This window comes from Cydia splendana, chromosome 21, assembly GCF_910591565.1.
Source record: "Cydia splendana chromosome 21, ilCydSple1.2, whole genome shotgun sequence".
Taxonomy (NCBI): domain Eukaryota; kingdom Metazoa; phylum Arthropoda; class Insecta; order Lepidoptera; family Tortricidae; genus Cydia; species Cydia splendana.
This window is the reverse complement of record NC_085980.1, coordinates 7,212,605-7,234,126: the sequence shown is the minus strand read 5'-3', so window position 1 is coordinate 7,234,126 and position 21,522 is coordinate 7,212,605. Positions and strand designations below refer to the sequence as shown.

The 21,522-nt window shown below is 38.6% G+C and overlaps 2 protein-coding genes across 2 annotated transcripts; one reads left to right on the top strand and one right to left on the bottom strand.

The window, feature by feature from the left end:
* Positions 1-605: 605 nt before the first annotated feature.
* Positions 606-2,204, bottom strand: LOC134801164 (low molecular weight phosphotyrosine protein phosphatase-like). Its single transcript, XM_063773710.1, has 4 exons — positions 2,035-2,204; positions 1,730-1,917; positions 1,174-1,335; positions 606-791 (listed from the first exon to the last, which is right to left on the bottom strand). Exons 1-4 carry the CDS (start codon positions 2,069-2,071, stop codon positions 702-704), a joined length of 477 nt encoding a protein of 158 aa, XP_063629780.1. The 5' UTR covers positions 2,072-2,204; the 3' UTR covers positions 606-701.
* A 3,257-nt stretch (positions 2,205-5,461) lies between these two features.
* LOC134801177 (zinc finger protein 420-like) lies at positions 5,462-21,141 on the top strand. Its single transcript, XM_063773724.1, has 14 exons — positions 5,462-5,661; positions 5,798-5,932; positions 6,828-7,409; positions 8,175-8,308; positions 9,234-9,377; positions 10,605-10,791; positions 11,500-11,633; positions 13,315-13,389; positions 13,678-13,807; positions 14,299-14,435; positions 15,019-15,148; positions 16,005-16,118; positions 18,850-18,963; positions 20,355-21,141. Exons 1-14 carry the CDS (start codon positions 5,554-5,556, stop codon positions 20,631-20,633), a joined length of 2,403 nt encoding a protein of 800 aa, XP_063629794.1. The 5' UTR covers positions 5,462-5,553; the 3' UTR covers positions 20,634-21,141.
* Positions 21,142-21,522: the final 381 nt, after the last annotated feature.

The window sequence follows — 21,522 nt, the reverse complement described above, 5'->3', positions numbered from 1 at the left end:
TATGTAAATAAGATCAAACACAAAATCTCCCTTTTATACTTAATCTGGCAATTCAAACAAAATTATACCAAAATTTTTTAGGTTTTAAAATAATGTAACCAAAAAAAAACTTGACCATCATTTATAACTGGGCGTTTTCTTAAATAATTATTGAAAACCTGATTCTTTCAAATGTGGACGTTCTTGGGCTCATTCTACTCAGAATCGATAGCATTCTCCATCCCACCATTAAAAAAATATGTCCCAAAATGTCCGTCACGTTTTAGTATGAAAAAAAATTTCACTTGTATGTGCGTGACGTAGTGGAACGTACAATTTTCATACAAATTTTTGGGACATTTTATTTTATCATCAGAATTGAATATGCTAGTGATTCTGAGTGAGAGAACCCAAAAACACCAGGATCTGTGAGAATCAGGTTTTCGATATTTATTTTAGAAAACGCCCAACTAATGATATGATTCAATAGATTTTATTAGTCAAATGACATGGAAATAATTAATGAATATATCAAATCACTATCAATAATAATGTATGCATTCAGTGCTACCTTCATTATTTCATACAAATCCTTCCTTATAAAACCAGATAATGAAAATCAAGAAAAGTTACAACAAAAATGTATTTGAATAATAAAAATAATTTACTATACAGTATTATTAATTAATTGTTGGAATGTAGCACTTAGCAGTACATTCTTCTCAGCCTTTCTTTTCCAAGTGCTCTAAAAATCCCTTGGAACATCTTACAGACTGCTGGTAACATTTTTCAAAACCCTTGGAATCAGCATCCTGAAAAAAAAAATATACTTACATGTTTCATTCAAACAAATTTAGACCTTATTGCATTACAATAAGATTTAAATTGATGAAAATAGAAAAAATCTTGGGTAGTTGGGAGGGATGGTTTTATCATCAGTCATCAGTATCATCACAACTTGTCAGTCTTTGTGACTTCAGATGAAAAACATAAAGATAAATACTTTTATAAATATAAAAAAATATACTAAATACTAAACCAAAATATTATGGAACTTCCTTTGTGCAATATGCAGTTGCCTAAGGGTCTCACATTTTGCTTAATGCGCAATGACATTGGACTGATGAAATACCACCCTAATTTGCAATTTTTTTTTAAGTTTTGACATAAGCATGACTAAAATGTTTAACTTACATAGTAAGGATCTCTGATAATCCTGTCACCCTGAGGGTCAAAATCACCAAACAGAAGGAGCTCAGCCTTGCAGTTCTTGGGAGCTAGTCTCTTGAGGTCCTTCATGTTGGCCTCATCCATGCCAAATATGTAGTCATAGTGGTTGAAGTCTGCCTTTGTAATCTGCAACAAGTAAACATTTCAAAAAAACAAAACCAAACCAAGTAATTTTTGACAAATAAAATTATACATTTTTTATAATGGGGTTGGCAACTGTCAAAGGTTTGCCTAGATGGCGCCATCATAGCTTGCCCCTTTTTCTATGAGATTTGGCTTAAAGAGCTGGCATCCAGGGTATTAAAAAAACAAAAATTTGACACAATTCTAGGGATTGACGGGGCAAGCTATGATGGCGCCATCTGCTAAAAACTTCCACCGGCCAACCCCATTGCTACTACTGTGATTTTTTTCTTATCTGTTGCCAGTAGGAACAACTGAGAAAAACATCCAGCTGGGAATAACCTTGTATATACATTATTATTGAAAATACAGAATATGTAGGTAATGTAAATATTACCTGTCTAGCATGATTGTTATATGGAACATTATGCTCCTTCATAGTGTCCATAGCGCGATAGTCCGGTGAATTTCCGACATGCCAAGAGCCGATAGCGGCACTGTCGATCTCCCACTTATCTCCGATGTTCAAGTCATTAACGGTTTTCTGGAAAACGCCCTCGGCTATCGGCGAGCGGCAAATGTTTCCTAGAACACGTAATTTTATTTCACAATAAAGTTTTGAGTCATGCTATAGCTTACAGTGCCTTACAGGATACTTTTCTAACTTTTAGTTCATTGTGCATTTTACAGCCGAATACATACCAAGACAAATGAACAGTGCTTTCTTTTTCTCGGCCATTGTTTGTCAGGTTACTGCGAACGTAAATTAAATCTTTTTCGTTGGAGGAAAACTTTTCTGGGAATATAAGTAATGGGAATATTGGGAATGGGAAGATTGGGAAGTCGCAAGTCGCTCATCTGTCAATGTCACTCCAATGTCATTTTTAGGGTTCCGTACCCAAAGGGTAAAACGGGACCATAGACCTATATAATAGGGACAAGACATATTGTTCTATACGTACAATTGCTTATAGAAATAGCACCCATTTTGACGGCACACACATAAATATATATCTATCTCGTTTTTACTCAGTACTGTAACCCATAGCAAAAAAAGGTGACAGTATTTCAGTACGGACATAAAGTGTTCCATGAAAATACGTAAATACCTAATGCGGCCGAAAATCCGCCATGTTTAGTCACGCAAATGTCATTGTCTGTCAGTTCAGCCACTTGTCCTGTCAAAAAGTCGTGGTGAAAATTAAAATTATTAATTATCTTTCAATATTTTGCTTGTGATTGAAAATAATTGAAGCCAAATATGAATAATTACGTCGCGAATATGCCAGTGTGTAGTGTATTAGGGTGCGGCATAAGAAAACCACCAAATCAGCCATCTTTAACCATACACAGGTACGCTATAATTTACATGAGAAATATTGGTTATTGTTAATGTTCCTGGGAAATTTAAGGATGTTTCACATTATAAATAGCAAGGTTCTTCTGTGCAGTTATAGATCATGAAGTGATTGGATTTATTTAACTATATTTTTACGCTTAAATAATGTAAACATTTCAGCTAGGGTTGTACTTTATTTATCGACTTTGATATCGACATATTATGATTGCCTATTTATATTTTCTTATTTTATCATGCTACCCCGCTTCAAACCAACTAAATTATCTTAATTTAATAATTAAATCATTTTTATAGCTTACCAAAAAATGAACATAAAAAGAAAGAGCTGGAGATGGAGACCCTGACCGACTCTCAGGAGCACTCGGGTCCGTGGGGTCGTTACTCCACAAGCTGCCCTGCGGGCTTTTTTATATCATTATTAAAGTTTTTTTATAAATTCGACATTAAGAGACCATATACATATAGTTGTAATTTATAAAATAGTTAATGTATTGTTATTATTTTTGCTTGTATGTAAATTTAATGTTGACGTATAAAAATGCCCTTGTGGCCTATTTGCTGAATAAATGTTGAAGAAGTTGAAGAGCGGAAGTCATTCCTTTTTTTGTAATAAAAAAATGTTCTGAAGGTGTTTTGTTTTTTTTCACCCGTCGCTTAATAAGCTTGAATTTCGTATCGCTCTCACTTATAGATACGGCGCACCAAGGTCGAGGTGCAGTGCGGTAGTGTGTTACAGACTTCAGGGTTAGCAACACAACAAAATTGATTGTAATAGAGAGGTAAAGTCCAAGAAAAACACGTACACTTATTCTGACATCCAAAACAGATGGCGCTGTACTGCGCCATGTGTTTTGCAGTCACTAAGTTGTCAAACGTCAACTTTTGAAAATCAGTGTTACCGCAAAAATCGCAATATGTATTGAGTAGTACAGCGTCAACTCGTTTACCTGTCAAATTTGAAGCACGAAATTGTCCTAGACTCCACACATCTTACTCTATCAAAGTATCTTTTCACATAACAATATACTAATAAAGATTTTTTATTTATTTACTTACTTCCTATTAAAACATAAACTGCACAAATAATACATACTTAGTATTTTAAATAAAATGAGCCGAGAACGTTAAAAAGGTATCGATGTATCGATAAAACCTAGTAACAGTAAAAATCTTCTGGGCAGCACTAAAACCGCCATGTTTAGTCCTAAGATGACGTCACAGTGGCACGCATTATTCGTTGAAGTTTCACTTCCATAGGTTTCATATTTCAGTGAACGGGACCCTATTACTAAGACTTCGCTGTCCGTCCGTCCGTCCGTCCGTCCGTCCGTCCGTTCGTCCGTCCGTCCGTCCGTCCGTCCGTCCGTCCGTCTGTCACCAGGCTGTATCTCACGAACCGTGATAGCTAGACAGTTGAAATTTTCACAGATGATGTATTTCTGTTGCCGCTATAACAACAAATACTAAAAACAGAATAAAATAAAGATTTAAATGGGGCTCCCATACAACAAACGTGATTTTTGACCAAAGTTAAGCAACGTCGGGAGTGGTCAGTATTTGGATGGGTGACCGTTTTTTTTTTTGCTTTTTTTTTTTTTTTTTTTTTTGCATTATGGTATGGAACCCTTCGTGCGCGAGTCCGACTCGCACTTGCCCGGTTTTATTTTGATCATTTCAGACATCTCTCTTCACGCTGGAAGCATTTGAAAATTTTCACACTTTAGCCCTTGCCAACACGGTCGCCAACAAGCCCCCAGACCGCGTGGCCTTGGTCCGTCCCGGACCGTGTAGACAGTTGTTTCCAACAAAATTTGACCAAAACAAAACTGATCAAGGACAGACCAAGGTCAGACGGTTAGAGGCTTTGGTTAGAAGGCTTGTCGGCGACCGTGTAGCAAGGGCTTTTTCCATGGTTTTGCCACAGATAAAGCAGACAGTTTCCGTTGGGTACGTCGTACGTCATTCATTTCATTCATTCAATTGAATTGTCAAATGTCATAGTGATGGGTCAAATCGAAAAATTTTCAAACCGAATAAGTCGACTCCGATTTAAACCCAAATCGGTTTGCAAACCGATTTGGCCGAGTCGATTTAACTTCAAGTTTTTAATTATCAGTAGTTCAAACCGCTCCGTAGTCGCTTGGTTTTGAGTTGAAGAAATCGAATTGTCAATTTTACGGTTTGTTCGACCCTTAGAATAACACGAGAGCAAAAACTTTGACTTAAAACTTTTGTAATATTTTTTTACTTTCCGTTGCGCGGTAGATCAAATTTTCATTAATTGCTAAAGATAAAACGGGAAAGCACTATACGAGCAAGCAGGAAAGAGCGTGCGGTCTCTTGCGATTGCGTGAGTCATTGCCGCGAATTCGTACAGTTAGCAAATCGACGCGGCGCAAAACTGGCAAACCGATCCAAGTATACCGCCAAATCGATCTATTTAAGCCTATGCGAAATAAGCTTACAATAAGTTTCATTTTACTTTACCTGTAGATACCAAGTTTCGACTTGACTCGACTGGCTGACAATAATGGCGGCAATGTGCATGATGGCAACATTTTTCTTCGTAGTTTGAAGTCGATTCGTGTACATTTTATGCCTCAATATGTCAAACGAAAGTGACCCAGCAACAAATCGGAAAGGGTGCGCTTAGAGCGGGTGAACGTATCTTAAGTCGATTTACGGAACACTCAAGTCGATTTAGTCGACTTCAGACCTAAATCGGTTTGAACCGATTTGTGAAGTCGAATCGTAACATCGCTAAAATGTCAACCAAGGATGCGGATGCGATCGCGGTTGTTTATTGATAAAATCATAATGATTCTTAATAAATAGCGAAGAACTAAATTAAAGCACATAAAATGTACGACTTGAAAGCTTGTACAGTTTGTTTTAGTACAAATGTTAACCTTTACAACATGGACTCTGGCACGTTACGCCAGGAATTCAATTTGATATCTGGCTTGCAGGTATATTTTTCGCTTGGTATTCTGGTATTTCCGCTAAGATTTTGTGTAACTTTTCCCATGTAATGATATTTATAAGTGAAGAAAACGATAATACTGTTTCCGAAATCATTATAAATTATTTTTTTCATGTTTTCAGACTTCTGACTGTTCTGGTTTGCCCAAATATTTGTGTGTCCAGTGTTCAGCATATGTGAAACGTTTTGTAAAGTTTCGTAAAAAATGCCAGCGAGCCCATTTTACGCTGCGTGAACTCCAGCTGAGGAATAAAGAGGTCAGTCTATATTCTAGTTATACCCTAGAGTTTATGAGGAACTGTTTAAAATAGAGAAGGGGCCTAAAAGGTTAGTTTAAAAAAGCTTGCATCATATTTACCTATCTGAATAGTATAACATTTCATTATGACAGTATTGTAGTATGGGCATGATCCTGTTTTCTTTCTGACAAGAGCACTAATTCCGTTTTAGCTATGTGCTAGTGCAAGAGAGAGAAATGTTTAAAAGTACCAGTATAAGGTAAATAAATAAAAGTGTATTAATTACACAACTTAGAACTACCAACAACATGATAAAACAAAACAATGAATGAATACCATACATATCCTGATATAGGTATGAGAACTTGTGAAGCTGCCTTAAGTAAATAAGTAATTAAGTAACTGGAGAGGTTGATAATAAAGTATACTTTTTGTCAGTTCTTCTTAGTATTCTTTTTATCAATTACTTGTAGTAATTCTATTCTATTTTACCTTTCCTTTAAATAAAATACTGATGAAACTGTTCATAAAACTATTGTTTTGTAATGTAATTTAAAACTAATATCAAACTCTTCATATTAATGATACTTACGTTTCCAATACCTACCTACCTGTGCCTGTACTTAATTGACCGAATGAAACAAAGGTCTCCTTATCAGCTTGGCCAAAACGCTGTTTTATGTCCAGATTTTCTCCTCTACAGGTTGCATTTCTCAACTGATTCTCTTAAAATTTTGTAAGCAGGTTGTGAATTGAATAGATTTTTATTGTTGATTCAGTTTTTAGAAATATTTCAAAATGCCTGAGCCATGGGGGTCCATGAGGTCTACAGCTCACAGAACAACTAATTTTAAAGTGCAATAAATATTTACCTACTTACTTTTTTTAGCTTATAATTTCTTATTTATTTCAGATCAGCATACATAAACTGGAGGCCATAGATAGGGAATGCTTAGACCTAAAACCTTCACTATCCTACATAGATATAAATAGGACAAATTACGAAGAAGCATACTCCCAATGGACCAGAACTAGCCGACTAGGAATATACTACGGTGACATAGTACCAATCATCCACCACAGTACATACACCACCCAGGTTATACATGTACCGAAAAAACAAGAGATACAGCAAGAAGTTAAAGTAGAGGTAGAGCCGCAATCAAGTATAGAGCATCAGAATTTAGAGCAATCAATATCAATAGTTAAGGATGATGATGATTACTTTGATGATAAGGATAATATTAGTGATCTACATTCCGACGAAGAGCCCCCGCCTGCTAAAAAACCTAAAGGAAAGGCTAAGAAATTAGAACCGGAAAGCTCAAGTTTAGATGAAGAGTATGCTAGTATGGTAGCTATATCAGATAAGGAGGCGCAGGCAGCGGTGGATGTGTACAGGCTGTTTAGTCACGGGACATTCCGGTGTCAGGTGTGCAATAAGGGCTATCATACTCAGCAGAGACTGACAGCACATTTAAGGATGCATGATCAGGTGAGAAAACACTACCAATGCGAGTCAGCCTCGCCCACCGAGGGTTCCATACATTTTAGTATTTGTTGTTATACTGGCAACAGCCTTATGGTGACAGACAGACGGACAGTGGAGTCTTAGTAATAGAGTCCCGTTTTCACCCTTTGGGTACGGAACCCTAAAAAGGAGAGCTATGTTTTTGATAAATGAACATAGAGATTTTGCACGGACTACTACCTATTCTGTTTTTTTTTACAGAAAACACATTTATAAACTGACCATTTTTATACAATTACATGAGTCAATTTGAATAGGTAGTTAGCTACTGATTAATATGTATGTATGTGACCTATTTAAAACAAATGTGAAACAAAATTGATGAAATAATGATCTATGTAATTAGATTGAATATTCATTATCTTCATTAACCTACGCGTATTTTGAATGCTAATACCCTAAAACGTGCCTGTATCGTATTTTTCTGTGGTCTTGTAGCTTCCAAACAAATGAACCAATTTGAGTGTGGCTTTCTTTAATCAAGAGTCATACATATAAAATAAATAAATAAAATAATTAAATATTAAACAACTGGCTTATGGCTGGGAGCATGCACAAGTCCGTGACGAGTGGCGGAAGACAGGGGAGGCCTTTGCCCAGCAGTGGGACACAATGTAGGCTATTAAAAAAAAACTAACCATGCGCGTCTTTGTAGGTCAAATGGTACTATTATATAATAGTTTTTTGTATAATAAATTTACTCAGACTATAAATCTGAACTATTTCCAGCATGTAAGTGGCAACTTCCTCTGTAAGCTGTGCAACTACTATTACAAGACAGAGTACCTTTTGAAGACTCACACTACTGAGAAGCACATGTACAAGTATGAGTGTAAGAAGTGTAATGAAGTCAGTTTTGACCGGTAAGTTACTTTACCAATACGCTGGTTCACATAGGGTTACCAGATACAAATCCGGGATTTCCTGACAAAATTCCTAATTTGCGAATGTTTTCCCTGACGATCATATCAGCGACGGGAGGTCGATCTAGCCGTAAGCGATATCAATGTATGCTTGAAACATTGTTTATATTAATTTAATTTAGTTTGGATTTATGTAAGTAAATTTGAATAATGTACCTTTTTAGGTACATAATAGAAAAGTCTGCTAATTCATTAAAATTCCTGACATTTTCGTAATCCGGCCTCATTCCTCCAAAATTCCTGACATCTGGTAACCCTACGTTCACACGTTCTGCCTCGCAGGGAATTTGCCGCGCGAAGCAGCTCCGTTTGTGTAGATTTGCTTCGCCCTAAACATTTGGGCCGCGCAGCAATTTCCTCGCCAGACAGTTCGTTCTCTGGGGATTCGGTGTCAGTTTTATACCAGAGGTTTTCAAATCACTTAATTGTATTCATAATTTAGAACATCATTATGGGTTAACCCAGGGGTCTCCAAACTTTTTTACCTGAGGGCCATATTGCGCCTCAGAAACTTTCGCGCGGGCGTCGGCGGGCCGGATTGGAACGCGTCGCGGGCCGGATTTGGCCCGCGGGCCGGGGTTTGGAGAGCCCTGCGCTAACCTAACCAAAAAACTTAAAATAGTAACCTATTTCATACATTTCATTCATAATCTTTGTGGCACACTGGTTGATTTTAACCACACTTGGCAAAGACATATGGTACACCAATGGTCACTTAAGAGTGTTGGTAATTTTGTTTTAACTCTGTAAAAACTTTTGGACAACTTCATTGACTTTATAAAATAATTCTGTTTAATAACTTTGGATGATTTGTTTTATTTTATACGTAATCTTTTTTTTGCCGGTAACTAAATTTATTTTTCAGGTTGTCAGCTAAACAGCACTATATCTGGGCTCATCTCCAACGAGGCAGGAAGAAGGACGCCAACTGGTACGAGTCGCGGCCCAAATGGCTGAGCTCCAAGGGCGGCAAGCGGGTTAAGGGCGTTGTCACTATCCGACCTGTCAGGTAAGGTCTTTTATGTCTTCATGCATTAGATTTGTACCCAGGAGGCATATTTTTTGCCACACTAATATTAAAGTAGGTATCTATTGAGGTTTGATGATGGTACCTAGTACCCATGTAGAATTTATAGAATAGAAAATAGAATCGTTCAAATATTTATCAACATCGTCGTCGACATAGATCTCCCAAAGGATAAAAAAGCGGCCAAGTGCGAGTTGGACTCGCAAAAACTATTTACTAGATCTCGTTCAAATCAATTTTCGGTGGAAGTTTGCATGGTAATGTATATCATATTAGTTTTTAGTTTTATCATTCTCTTATTTTAGAAGTTACAGGGGGGGGGGGGGGGGACACATTTTACCACTTTGGAAGTGTCTGTTTGAGTTTCAGTTCTAAGTATGGGGAACCCCCAATTTTTTTTTTATAGTTTTGTGTGAAAATCTTAATGCGGTTCACAGAATACATCTACTTACCAAGTTTCAACAGTATGGTTCTTATAGTTTCGGAAAAACGTGACATACGGAAGGGCAGACAGACAGACAGACATGACGAATCCATAAGGGTTCCGTTTTTTGCCATTTGGCTACGGAACCCTAAAAAACAGCCCCCACTGTCACTTACGAAGTATCCAATCCATGGATTTTGTTATACATTTTTAACTTTAACCGCCAAAAACGCCAGCTGACGCGTGCGGTTACAGCCCAAAAGCAAACTTCAGGATAAGCGTGGCGTTCATAGGGTTAATTTTCCGCAAAAGGGGTAAGGGTTAAAAGGTGTCATCCGCTTCCCCCTTTTTTGCAAATTTTTGTATTCGTCATGTGTTTGTCTGTGATGTTCATAACAATTATTTGTTTTTAGGTTTTCCCAACTACATCCTCCCAAAATACAAAATTATTATACCCAACATTCTCCTCACGTGTGAAAGTCAACACCGACATTGGCAAATTCTCCCTGTGCAAAATTGCAGGGAGTAAGCCAGAATAAAAAAAAAGAGGGTTAATAATTTAATTTTGTACTAAACAGAAACATCTGCAAGCATAATTACATTGTACATATTTAGACGTGCCTCGCGCGCGCCGCCTCGGCCGAGGCACGTTTACACCGGCCGTTTTGTGAGCGAGGAAATTGCCTCGCGCGTGTGCTCGCTCTGTGTGGACCCGGCTTATAGGATCAAAGTAAAATAAAAACATTCACGACTTCGACATTTTTAATATGTTGCTTTTTTTTCAGGAAAATCAACAAGCTACCCCCCGACTTCCCTGTGTACTCTCCCGTGAAACACGAGGAGCAATACGAGTTGATATTGGAACGCAAAACCTCCAGGAACTACTTAGAGGCCGAGTACAAGTGCGAGCTGTGTTATAGAGGCTTCCGGGCCGTCAACACTTATGGCAAGCACATGAGGAAACACGACCCGGTGAGTGAGACAGAATATCATGCAGTTTCACTAGCAGTATGTGGATTTCCATATCAAAAGGTTTCATATCCAGTGGTCATACTCATACTATATAATATGGAAAGCCACATATGAGCGATATTGGAACGCAAAACCTCCAGGAACTACTTAGAGGCCGAGTATAAGTGCGAGTTGTGCTATAGAGGCTTCCGGGCCGTCAACACTTATAGCAAGCACATGAGGAAACATTAAAAATAAAAGAGTAGAAATTAAAAAGTGGCAATACTGTAGTGTCGTCCCGTTTTCTTAATATAGCCTCGTAAGACCCAAGCCAATTTTTGCGCCATTGAATTTGGAACTTTCTTTTATTTCTATCAGAGTTCATAACTCGAATTTAATTTGTATTTGTACATACAAGTACGCGGAGACTTACGAGGAAAATTGATTTGAAAGGGACGACACAACTGTATCGCCACTTGACTTATATCGACCGGGATATGAACTACGATTACCTTTTGTATTGTTTTCGAGCTCCCGATATTTCGACGCAGTTACATACATCTTGTTTACGGGTTCTTACCGGGTTCAGTCTAGTGAAACTAACCGTGAATCATTCAAAATGTTAGTAGTGCCACTTTTTAATTTCTACTCTTTTTTGTCAGACTATAAACCCTTATTCATTGATTTTAGTTTAAATAAAGTAAACTTAATAAACACTTTGTTTCGCAGGCCTACGCGGGAGCATACTCGTGCGATATGTGCAAACTGCACTTCAAGTCGCCCCGCAAAGTGTACCGGCATATGAACATCACGCACCTCTTCAAATACTCCTGTCAGATCTGCAAGTTCGTCTGCTTCAACAAGTAAGCACCAACATACCTTGAAGCACAATAAATAATAATAATAACTCCACGGCCGACTTCGGCCACGGCGACAGCTGTCAACTCCGTTGCTGTCGCTGGTGTGCTCGCAAGTGGCTGTTTTAGCCGATCTTGCCGCACAATAAACTAGTGGCTCTGTGAGCTGTAAACCTCGCGAGCAGAGCTTGAAATAACATGGTGCTAAGAGCTTTAAATACACCGTTTTTTTTTTGATTTCCGTTAATTTCAAGGGTGCATTCCTGAGCTTAAATCAAGTAACTTTCTCAAAGACACCGATGTTCTAATTAAGTCCATTTCGGAGATAATCCATAATTTATTTTTTTACTATAAGGCCTCTACAAGCGTGTACACTTGCCTTAGGGCCGGCTTACATATTGATTAGTGTTTAGAATGAGTTCATACATTTGCTACTAAACTTAAGTACAATCTCGGTCGATTGATGTACGAAATGACATTGATATGTCACAGATTTCAATTGTTTGGTTGAGTTAAATGTAATGCCCGTGTTACAACAACGCTATATGCTACATTTATTTACTTTTTAAACAAAAAAAAAAACAAAAAAGAAAACAAAAAAAAATTTTTTTTTTGAAAATTAACTATGCCATTTAGTTCTTATAAACGTACTTAACTATACCCCGAAGTTAACGGAATTCAATAAAAACACGGTGTATAGTAAATTAAAGAAAAACAATACGAAATTTATGTGTAAAAAAATACAAAAAGTTATAATATCCCAGCATACAATTACTGGGGATCGAACCCAGACCCTCTGTGCAAACAGAAAAAGCGAACGTTTACAAACTGAGCCAAATAGTTCTTAGATGGGTTGACGAAATTTAGCTACTCCTTCTCAAATTAAAATTAGTTAAAATTAAATATCTAAATACCGCCTAAACCAGCGATAATTTTTTTCTGCATTTTTTGCTATTAACTCTGTAAACATGTTTCAAAAAGAAAAAAGTCTTATGATATCGATACGACTATTTGTTTAGGCGCCAGGTATCACGACTCCGCCATTTTTAAAAATTTCCAAAAACCGGATTGACAAAAAAATTTTATTTAGTCATAAAATTCGGTCACAAAATTTCACGAGAATCGGTTAAGAATTGCGACCTGTAGAGGAGAACATCCGGACATACGAAAGCAAAATGCCCGAGTCAAAACGTAGACCTTCGCTTCGCTTCGGTCAATAATAGTACTAGGTACAGAAGGATCACTCTCTAACAAAACGCGTCTATGACCGCAAGGTGGCGCAAGCGCGAGCAGGCGTCAGTTCCGTAGCGGTGCGCAGCAACTACTTTGTCTCCCGAATTGTATGCAAATAATAGTTATTTGTTTTACAAGGGGGCAAAGTTGTTGTTTGCACTGTGTTGCCATCCTTTTATTTTTACGTTCATTAATATTAATATATGATTGTTGGTTAACAAATTCCTATTATTTGGTTCAGGTACAATTTGGAAATACAATTTTTATACACGAATTAAATGTCTATCACACTTGATCATACTTTTTCCTGGCAATATATTAATGGTCAAATAAATTAAATATTAAATGGTCAAAGTAAAATTACCCTCATGAACATTTTATGTTAAACCTTTGCAGTTAAACACAAGCAAATTGTACTGCATTGCTTTTGTTTCTAATGTAACTTTTTTTACAGGGGTCAAGCGCATATGCACTATCGTTGGCATAAAAATGTCACGTACCAATGTCCGCATTGTGAAAAAGAATTCAAGTAAGTATACAGATAGATTCGTAAATGCTGATTCGCCTTCCTTACTATTATGTACTAACGAGTGTGGCCCCGGCATAACGTAATGTTTCCCGTTGGAAACGCCGGGGAACACCGTTGGTTACGCGATAATCCCAGTGTGGCCGTATGAAAAGTGACAATTATCGCGATAATCAACAGCGTTTCCCGTTGGTGTGGCCCCGGCATTACGCATACCATTTCAAGTATCTCAAAAACATTCTGAGTGAAGAAAGAACATGTTCTAAATTCAACTGTTTTTTTTTTCAACAGAAAAGCGTCGACCCGCTTGACTCACATCAGGATAAAGCACCCATCCACCAACATTTGCAACATGTGTGGCCATAGCTTCGTCAGTGAAAACGGCCTTTATTGCCACAAACAACTAGCACATAGTAGTGAGGTTAGTCTTATTTTTTTCTATTTTAATGATTTTATAGGAAGTCACTGAGATATTCCCTTAATCAGGGTCAGCCCAGCCGGATGTCTACTGCCACGAGCCTTTTATAATCATTATAAATCAAAATAAGGACCATCCTTGAGACCCCCTTAGGTATGTACCCACAGAATAGATACCTGCTACGTACAGATGTCTGTCTAACTTAACCGTTGTTTTGGAAAGTCACGAATCTCATTGTCCCACACCACCCCAATGCATGACACGTTCTCTTTCTAGCTCACTAGATCAGGTTATCGCTGTTGGAATGTTTGAGTTTGGGTTAAGGTTGGGAGTGTACTACCGACTGTTTCCTTGGCAGGATCGCCATGTAAGGACGGTTCGTATTAGTAGAGTGGAAATGAGTATCCAAACTTATACAATACTTTTTAATGTACTGAATACTTGCAGTAATTGCCATACTATCTGGATAAGAAATTTGTCTTACTATATTTTAGGAGCGGGACGTAATGAACACAAGCATAGCTAACCCACAAGACCCGTTATTCTGTGCTGACTGCAACATTCAGTTCCTCAACGAGGCAGCTTTCGCTACACATCTGGGCAGCTCCAACAAACACGCCACCACTAACTTGTAAGTTTACAAACTGAGGTTCTACTACGACATCGAAGATATTTCGTAAAAAATATGCGGGCCCCGTTCGGATAAAAGCCGCCAAAAGTTTATTTGTAAATTTTGTATGAATCACGACATTGAAGTTTTTGATCAACAATTTTACGGTTTTGACGAGCAATGAAAACTTTGCGTCATCGTAGCATGATGCAGGTTCATAACCTTTAGAGTCTACAATAGTTACTTACGTTTATTGCTGTAAATGTATTAACCAGTGCAGTAGTTGCACCCTTATTTTCTTGGATAAAAAAATTGTGTCGAAAATAGGTTCCTGCCGGTAAGCGGTGTCACTACGTTATATAGTTTCTTCTTCATTGAAGAACGCCTCACATATTCCGTAGTTTGAGGCCATAATTGTTTAAAAAAATCTGTATTTTGATCAATTATTACGCGCGCTATCGCGAAATAGATAGCCGTCTAAACGGTACATTATTTTTTATCAAAATTGACACCACTTCCACTATCAGTAACTCTTTGATCTTGACAGATTGACCGTTTTACTTTTAAATAGTTCAGTTTTAATTTGTCGAATATTATTTTTCAGGTCGATAGTGAAGCCCAACCGTCGGGCGGGCGGCGCGGAGGGCTCGCGGCGGCGCGGCCGGCCGCGCTCCTCCATACTCAAGTCGGAGGTGCTCAACAACGGCACCGTCACCTCTACCAGCTGCGATCTGGTAAGATCATGAGGCTGAGGCCTTTATCCCCTCGCTTATATTTTTATATCACGTCGGTGGCAAACGAGCATATGACCCGCCTGATGGTAAGCAGTCACCGTAGCGTATGGACGCCTGCAACTTCACAGTTATGCCTAGGAGCATTCCACGAAATTGTCTATAGTTGTCCCGTAAAAACGGGAATTTTCTGAAGATTTGCAGATAGGAGTTTTTTTTCTGCCACAATGGATATGAAAAATGCTCAATGGAATAATCATCGACTTGAAGCGTTCAAAAATGTAGGCAATATACAAAATAAAATGCGTGTGTACGGGACAAATCATGTAATGTCCTTTTTAATACATTTAAAAGCACGATGTTGCTTATTGGCTGGCATATTTTGACTCCTGAGAATTAAGGAACGTATAACAAACGAACGTGGAACGTACGTATCAGAAGATTTTGTCCATCAGTAAATACTAATGTTATCCTCGACTTATATACTGCCCTCCTAAGCTAAAAAGCCGTATTTGCATTCAATTTGTATGAAAACTGAATGCAAATACGGCTTTTTAGCTTAGGAGGGCAGTATAAGCCCTCCCTTTCCTCGAGCCGATAAATTTTCCTCTGATAAAATTGACTGTTTTAATTTACCAGCGCGCACAAGTTGCTTGCAGAAATCGCGAAGCGTCTGGTTGACGTAACTGGTGACCGAAGAGCTGGCGGCTTCCTCACATTACATATCAGCTTTGCGATACACCAAGGAAATGCCGCCAGCATCCTTAGTACAATGCCTCAAGGGCCTACTTTAGAGTTAAGCTAGTTATTAATTTAGTTTAGTGCCTTTCACTGTTTTAATCTACCGTTTTCTACCTAGTGTGGCGAACATATGGCGAACGACGTGCAAGCTCGCAAGCATTATGCGGAGCAACATCCGGGGGCAGAGTTCCTTAAGCGGTACATGTGCGATGTGTGCGGACACACTACCAAGGTATCTAGCCGACTAGCCACACATAACATCAGTATCATCAATCAAATTACTAAAGAAAATTCTTACGATATATCTAACCTCCTGAGACTAAATGTACATTACAATGTACATATTCGTGCAATCTAATTTGAACCTTTCATGAACCGAATAAAGTAGCATTTCCTTTGTTACATTGCTTTTTAAAACAATCGAAATTCGTTCTAATTTACTTATAGAATAAGGTTCAAATTTAAATTTTGTAAACTTTATATGGTGGGTCTGACGAGGCTAAGCTACGAGCAACGCCGGCATCCGACATGTCGGAAGGGGGAGCCCAATCGATATCTTACCGTACAAATCATTCTGCCATTTTTTGCGGGGGGAAACGTCCGTGAAACACTTTTCACTCACTACATACAAAATCCAATCTGTAATGACGACACAAATACATAGAAAATGACACACGTCAAAGACAAATCTTGCAAACCTCGATCTCTTTTTGTGTACGGATGAGTCACTATACGCATCGCCATAGGTACAGTTGTACCTATGCTGCGGCAGAGGGGAAATAGTACGAATGCCGTCTCCCTTCCCGGTGTTGCTCGAAGTATCTAATAAAGTAAAATCTTCGAACTTAGTGTAGGCTTTGATATTCATGGCAATCATGGCCACAAAAGGGTAATGTCACTTTTTCCACGGTCTCTCATAGTTGGATTTTTTTTTGTGCGATTTAAATATCGACGAGCTAGTTCAGCTAGTACGCATTGTATAGGTATATGAAAAAAAAACTAGTCATATTACATTTTAGTATTTTTTTTTCATTGAGATGTAAGGAATGGGCCAGTTCATTCAATTTTCAATTTTAATTTATTTAATTAATTCAGACATACATATGTGTCGCTTAACTTCAAACTCGGGTAAATCCATTCGACCCTCTCAGCAAATATCTACCCTATTACCTTTTCTTAATACCAAAATCGCATAATCTGACAGATGGATTTACCCGAGTTCGAAGTTAAGCGACTCATATAATGTACATACATATCTAATAAAATGTGACGTTCCACGGGAAAAGGTACCTTATGAGGGTTTCTAGTTTCGGAGATATTAAATGTTTTGTAAAGAGGTGAAAAAATGCTCAATTTTTTTTTATTGTGTGATCTGAAACCTTAATGCGTAACGTTTGTTTACCTGTTTTTATTTTTGTTATAAGTTAGTTATAAGCCTAGTAATGTCGTCTCAGAGTTTAGTAGAAAAGGTACCTTATGGAAAAAAGATTGAAAATTCCCAAAAAAACTAGTCAATACGGGAAAAGAAGTTTGGTAGAGAACTGTATTAGCATTCTGCAAAACTAATTTGATAATTTCAGTTCTGGTTGGGGCGCCTCGCAAATATTATAACCGTACATAGACCGACATCACAAATCCAAGTAGACTGCTATTATACCAAAGTTACTCTCGTCAAGTCTTTCTTAACTAGAATAATCTTCATTTGGTTTGGTCGCATGCAGTAAATCAGCCATTGGTTTGCTGAAAAATGCCAATACCCGACGCATTACCTTATGGAATATCTGAGGTCATTGAACCTCAATGCCGCTTATCTTCAATAGCAACCGAAATATATTATTGATAAGAAATAGACGATTTATACCATCTTAACCCCAAAATATTATTAGTTTATCCTAACTGTTCCATCATCATCATGCCTCATCATGTAACTTGACCACAAGGTACCTTTTCATTACATACAAATTATTGGTCTTTTTTAAGATTATTATGACGAAGAACTAATTAAATTGGGGGCAGTTTAATGAAAATTAATATTTTCTATTCATAAAAGATAAACTATAACATGATTGATATTTTGTAGTGATGTATTATTAGATTTATTTCCATAAGGTACCTTTTCGTAAATGTATGGAGCAAATACTGTTATTGTTATGTAAGTTTAAAGTGGCATAAGGGGTTAAATATAGTATTTAGTTGGGGTTTTAGGATTTATTTCATTTGAATGACAGAATTTCTTTCATATGTGCTCAGAAAAATTGATTGTGTGTCACATTAAAAGTAAAAATATTCAATTTTGTGATTTTATATGAAAAAGTCAGAAAATACATTTTCACCTCTAAATCGGTATTGTTTTTTGCTTAAACTGTCTGTCAGTGTCGTTTTCTAATAGATAAAATTTAAATCTTGAGAGCTCATTACAATCAATCGTGAAAATGAAATAAAACTTTATTTTCAAGAGATTGGTTAGTATACACATAAATCAGTCGATATCAAAAGTTTATATTTGCATTACAGAACAAGTCGCAATATTTTTTTAATCTCAGATATATAAGACATTATTATTTGTAGTCAACTATGTAACTTACTTCAGGAACATAGTTTTTTAGGCGGCTAAACTTAAAACTTCTCTATCGTAAAGTTGCTCATTTCACAACATTATTTTCAAAAAATCATATCTCTGTAACTACGCAACCTAGAAGGTTGATCTTTTGTGTTATCGATAGCTTATTTATTGTAGATTACTGGGGTATGCATAACTCCATACCCGCCATAAGGTACCTTTGACCGTGGGACGTCACAAATAGTTAGTAATTACATATTTACAAGACATATTCATTTTATTGAAGTGTTAAATTTTCTTTGCTCTTTATTTCGATAGATTGCACCTTAGGACCCACCCCTATGTAGTTCAAATTTCACTTCATTGTAATAAATATAATACGATGTTATATAATTTGTTACAGCAATACGCGAACCTGATGGTGCACATGCGCACTCACACCAACGAGAAGCCGTACGAGTGCCCGCACTGCGAGCGCCGCTTCAGCATGCCGAGCAACCGCGACCGCCATCTAGTGGTCAGTAACATATAATGTTACAGCAGTACGCGAACCTGATGGTGCACATGCGCACTCACACCAACGAGAAGCCGTACGAGTGCCCGCACTGAGAGCGCCGCTTCAGCATGCCGAGCAACCGCGACCGCCATCTAGTGGTCAGTAACATATAATGTTACAGCAGTACGCGAACCTGATGGTGCACATGCGCACTCACACCAACGAGAAGCCGTACGAGTGCCCGCACTGCGAGCGCCGCTTCAGCATGCCGAGCAACCGCGACCGCCATCTAGTGGTCAGTAACATATAATGTTACAGCAGTACGCGAACCTGATGGTGCACATGCGCACTCACACCAACGAGAAGCCGTACGAGTGCCCGCACTGAGAGCGCCGCTTCAGCATGCCGAGCAACCGCGACCGCCATCTAGTGGTGAGTAACATATAATGTTACAGCACTACGCGAACCTGATGGTGCACATGCGCACTCACACCAACGAGAAGCCGTACGAGTGCCCGCACTGCGAGCGCCGCTTCAGCATGCCGAGCAACCGCGACCGCCATCTAGTGGTCAGTAACATATAATGTTACAGCAGTACGCGAACCTGATGGTGCACATGCGCACTCACACCAACGAGAAGCCGTACGAGTGCCCGCACTGAGAGCGCCGCTTCAGCATGCCGAGCAACCGCGACCGCCATCTAGTGGTCAGTAACATATAATGTTACAGCAGTACGCGAACCTGATGGTGCACATGCGCACTCACACCAACGAGAAGCCGTACGAGTGCCCGCACTGCGAGCGCCGCTTCAGCATGCCGAGCAACCGCGACCGCCATCTAGTGGTCAGTAACATATAATGTTACAGCAGTACGCGAACCTGATGGTGCACATGCGCACTCACACCAACGAGAAGCCGTACGAGTGCCCGCACTGCGAGCGCCGCTTCAGCATGCCGAGCAACCGCGACCGCCATCTAGTGGTCAGTAACTTACCTATAATGGGGTTGGCCGGTCGAAGTATTTAACAGATGGCACCAGCATAGCTTGCCCTGTCAATCCATAGAAGTGTGTCAAAGTTTTGATGGAATTTTATACCCTGGATGACATCCCTTTAAGCGAAATCTCATACAAAAACCGGCCAAATGAGAGTCGGACTCGCGCACGAAGGGTTCCGTACCATTACGCAAAAAACGGCAAAAAAATCCCGTTTGTTGTATGGGAGCCCCACTTTAATACATCTTAAACTGTCACGTCTGAACCGTGATGATGTATTTCTATTGCCGCTATAACAACAAATACTAAAAAGTACGGAATCCTCGGTGGGCGAGTCCGACTCGCACTTGTCCGGTTTTTCCTGTTAACACATACCTGTACCTGTCTGCCTGTCGTAATCAAAATTCTAATAACACCAGGTCCACACCGGCGAGAAACGCTACCAGTGTCAGCACTGCAACCGCCGCTTCACCCAATCCACCGCCGTCAAACTGCATATACAGACCGTCCACCTCAAGATCCCATACAAGCCGTGGGAGAAGAAAAACAGGAAACGACGTAAGGAGGAGCCCATTCTTGGTCCTGTCAGCTCCGTCAACGTCAATACCATGGCTCAGGCAATGATGCCACAGCATAAGCTGCTGTTAGAAACGCAAGGAGACTATTTGAACGCTTTTATTAGCTACACTGATGAATAAACACCGTAAGTGTTTATGTGTTTGTGTTTTCCATCGTAGGGTAATTCGCCAGGAACTGACCACTTTTGGCCGCCGCACTAAAAATTAATTCTATTCACCAGATTCACCTACAGAATTCATTTTAGTATAAGGTTTCAATAACTGGCCAGCTTTCAATAACTGACCACTTTATACTAAAATGAATTCTATTTATAGGTGAATAGAATTCATTATTAGTTTAAGGTAGCCTGTTACTGGCGCATTACCCTATTATCCCGTTCACGCTCGTATTTGTCATGCTACTTCAGCTAACCTCAGTACTTTTTGTACCGAGACTGATTGAAATAGCAAGACACGTTCGTACGTTACCGTGAAAATATGATGGAAAATAATATGCACGACATCTGTACTGAACTTGAGTTGACTTTAAAATACGGTAAGAAACTGAAAACGAGGCAAGTAGAAGCTGTCAAAGTAATAATAACGTGAGCATAATACGTCCACACCTAGCCAGTCAAATAATGTCAAACTATAGAAGCTATTAGAGGCAGCTATGGAAAATGGCGTCGCAGTTTGCGCCAACGTTGCGTCGAGCAGCAGCCATAGAGTTGACTATACTCTGTATCTTTAGGTATTTAAATAAAAGTAAACAAAATCTACCCTCAAATGGCTCCTTAAGCCAGTTGAGGGTAGATGAAAACATTACATGATCAAATAATGTAGGTTAAAGTCAGGTCGTTCAGTGACTGATCCAGGTGGTTTTGTATTTGGTTGGTTAACCAACAAATGTTATAACTACCCGAAAATGTACAAATTGTTTGTTTACTTTTATTTAAATACCTAAAGATACAGAGTATAGCCAGTCAAAGAATGTCGAACTATAGAAGCTAATTAGAGGCAGCTATGGAAA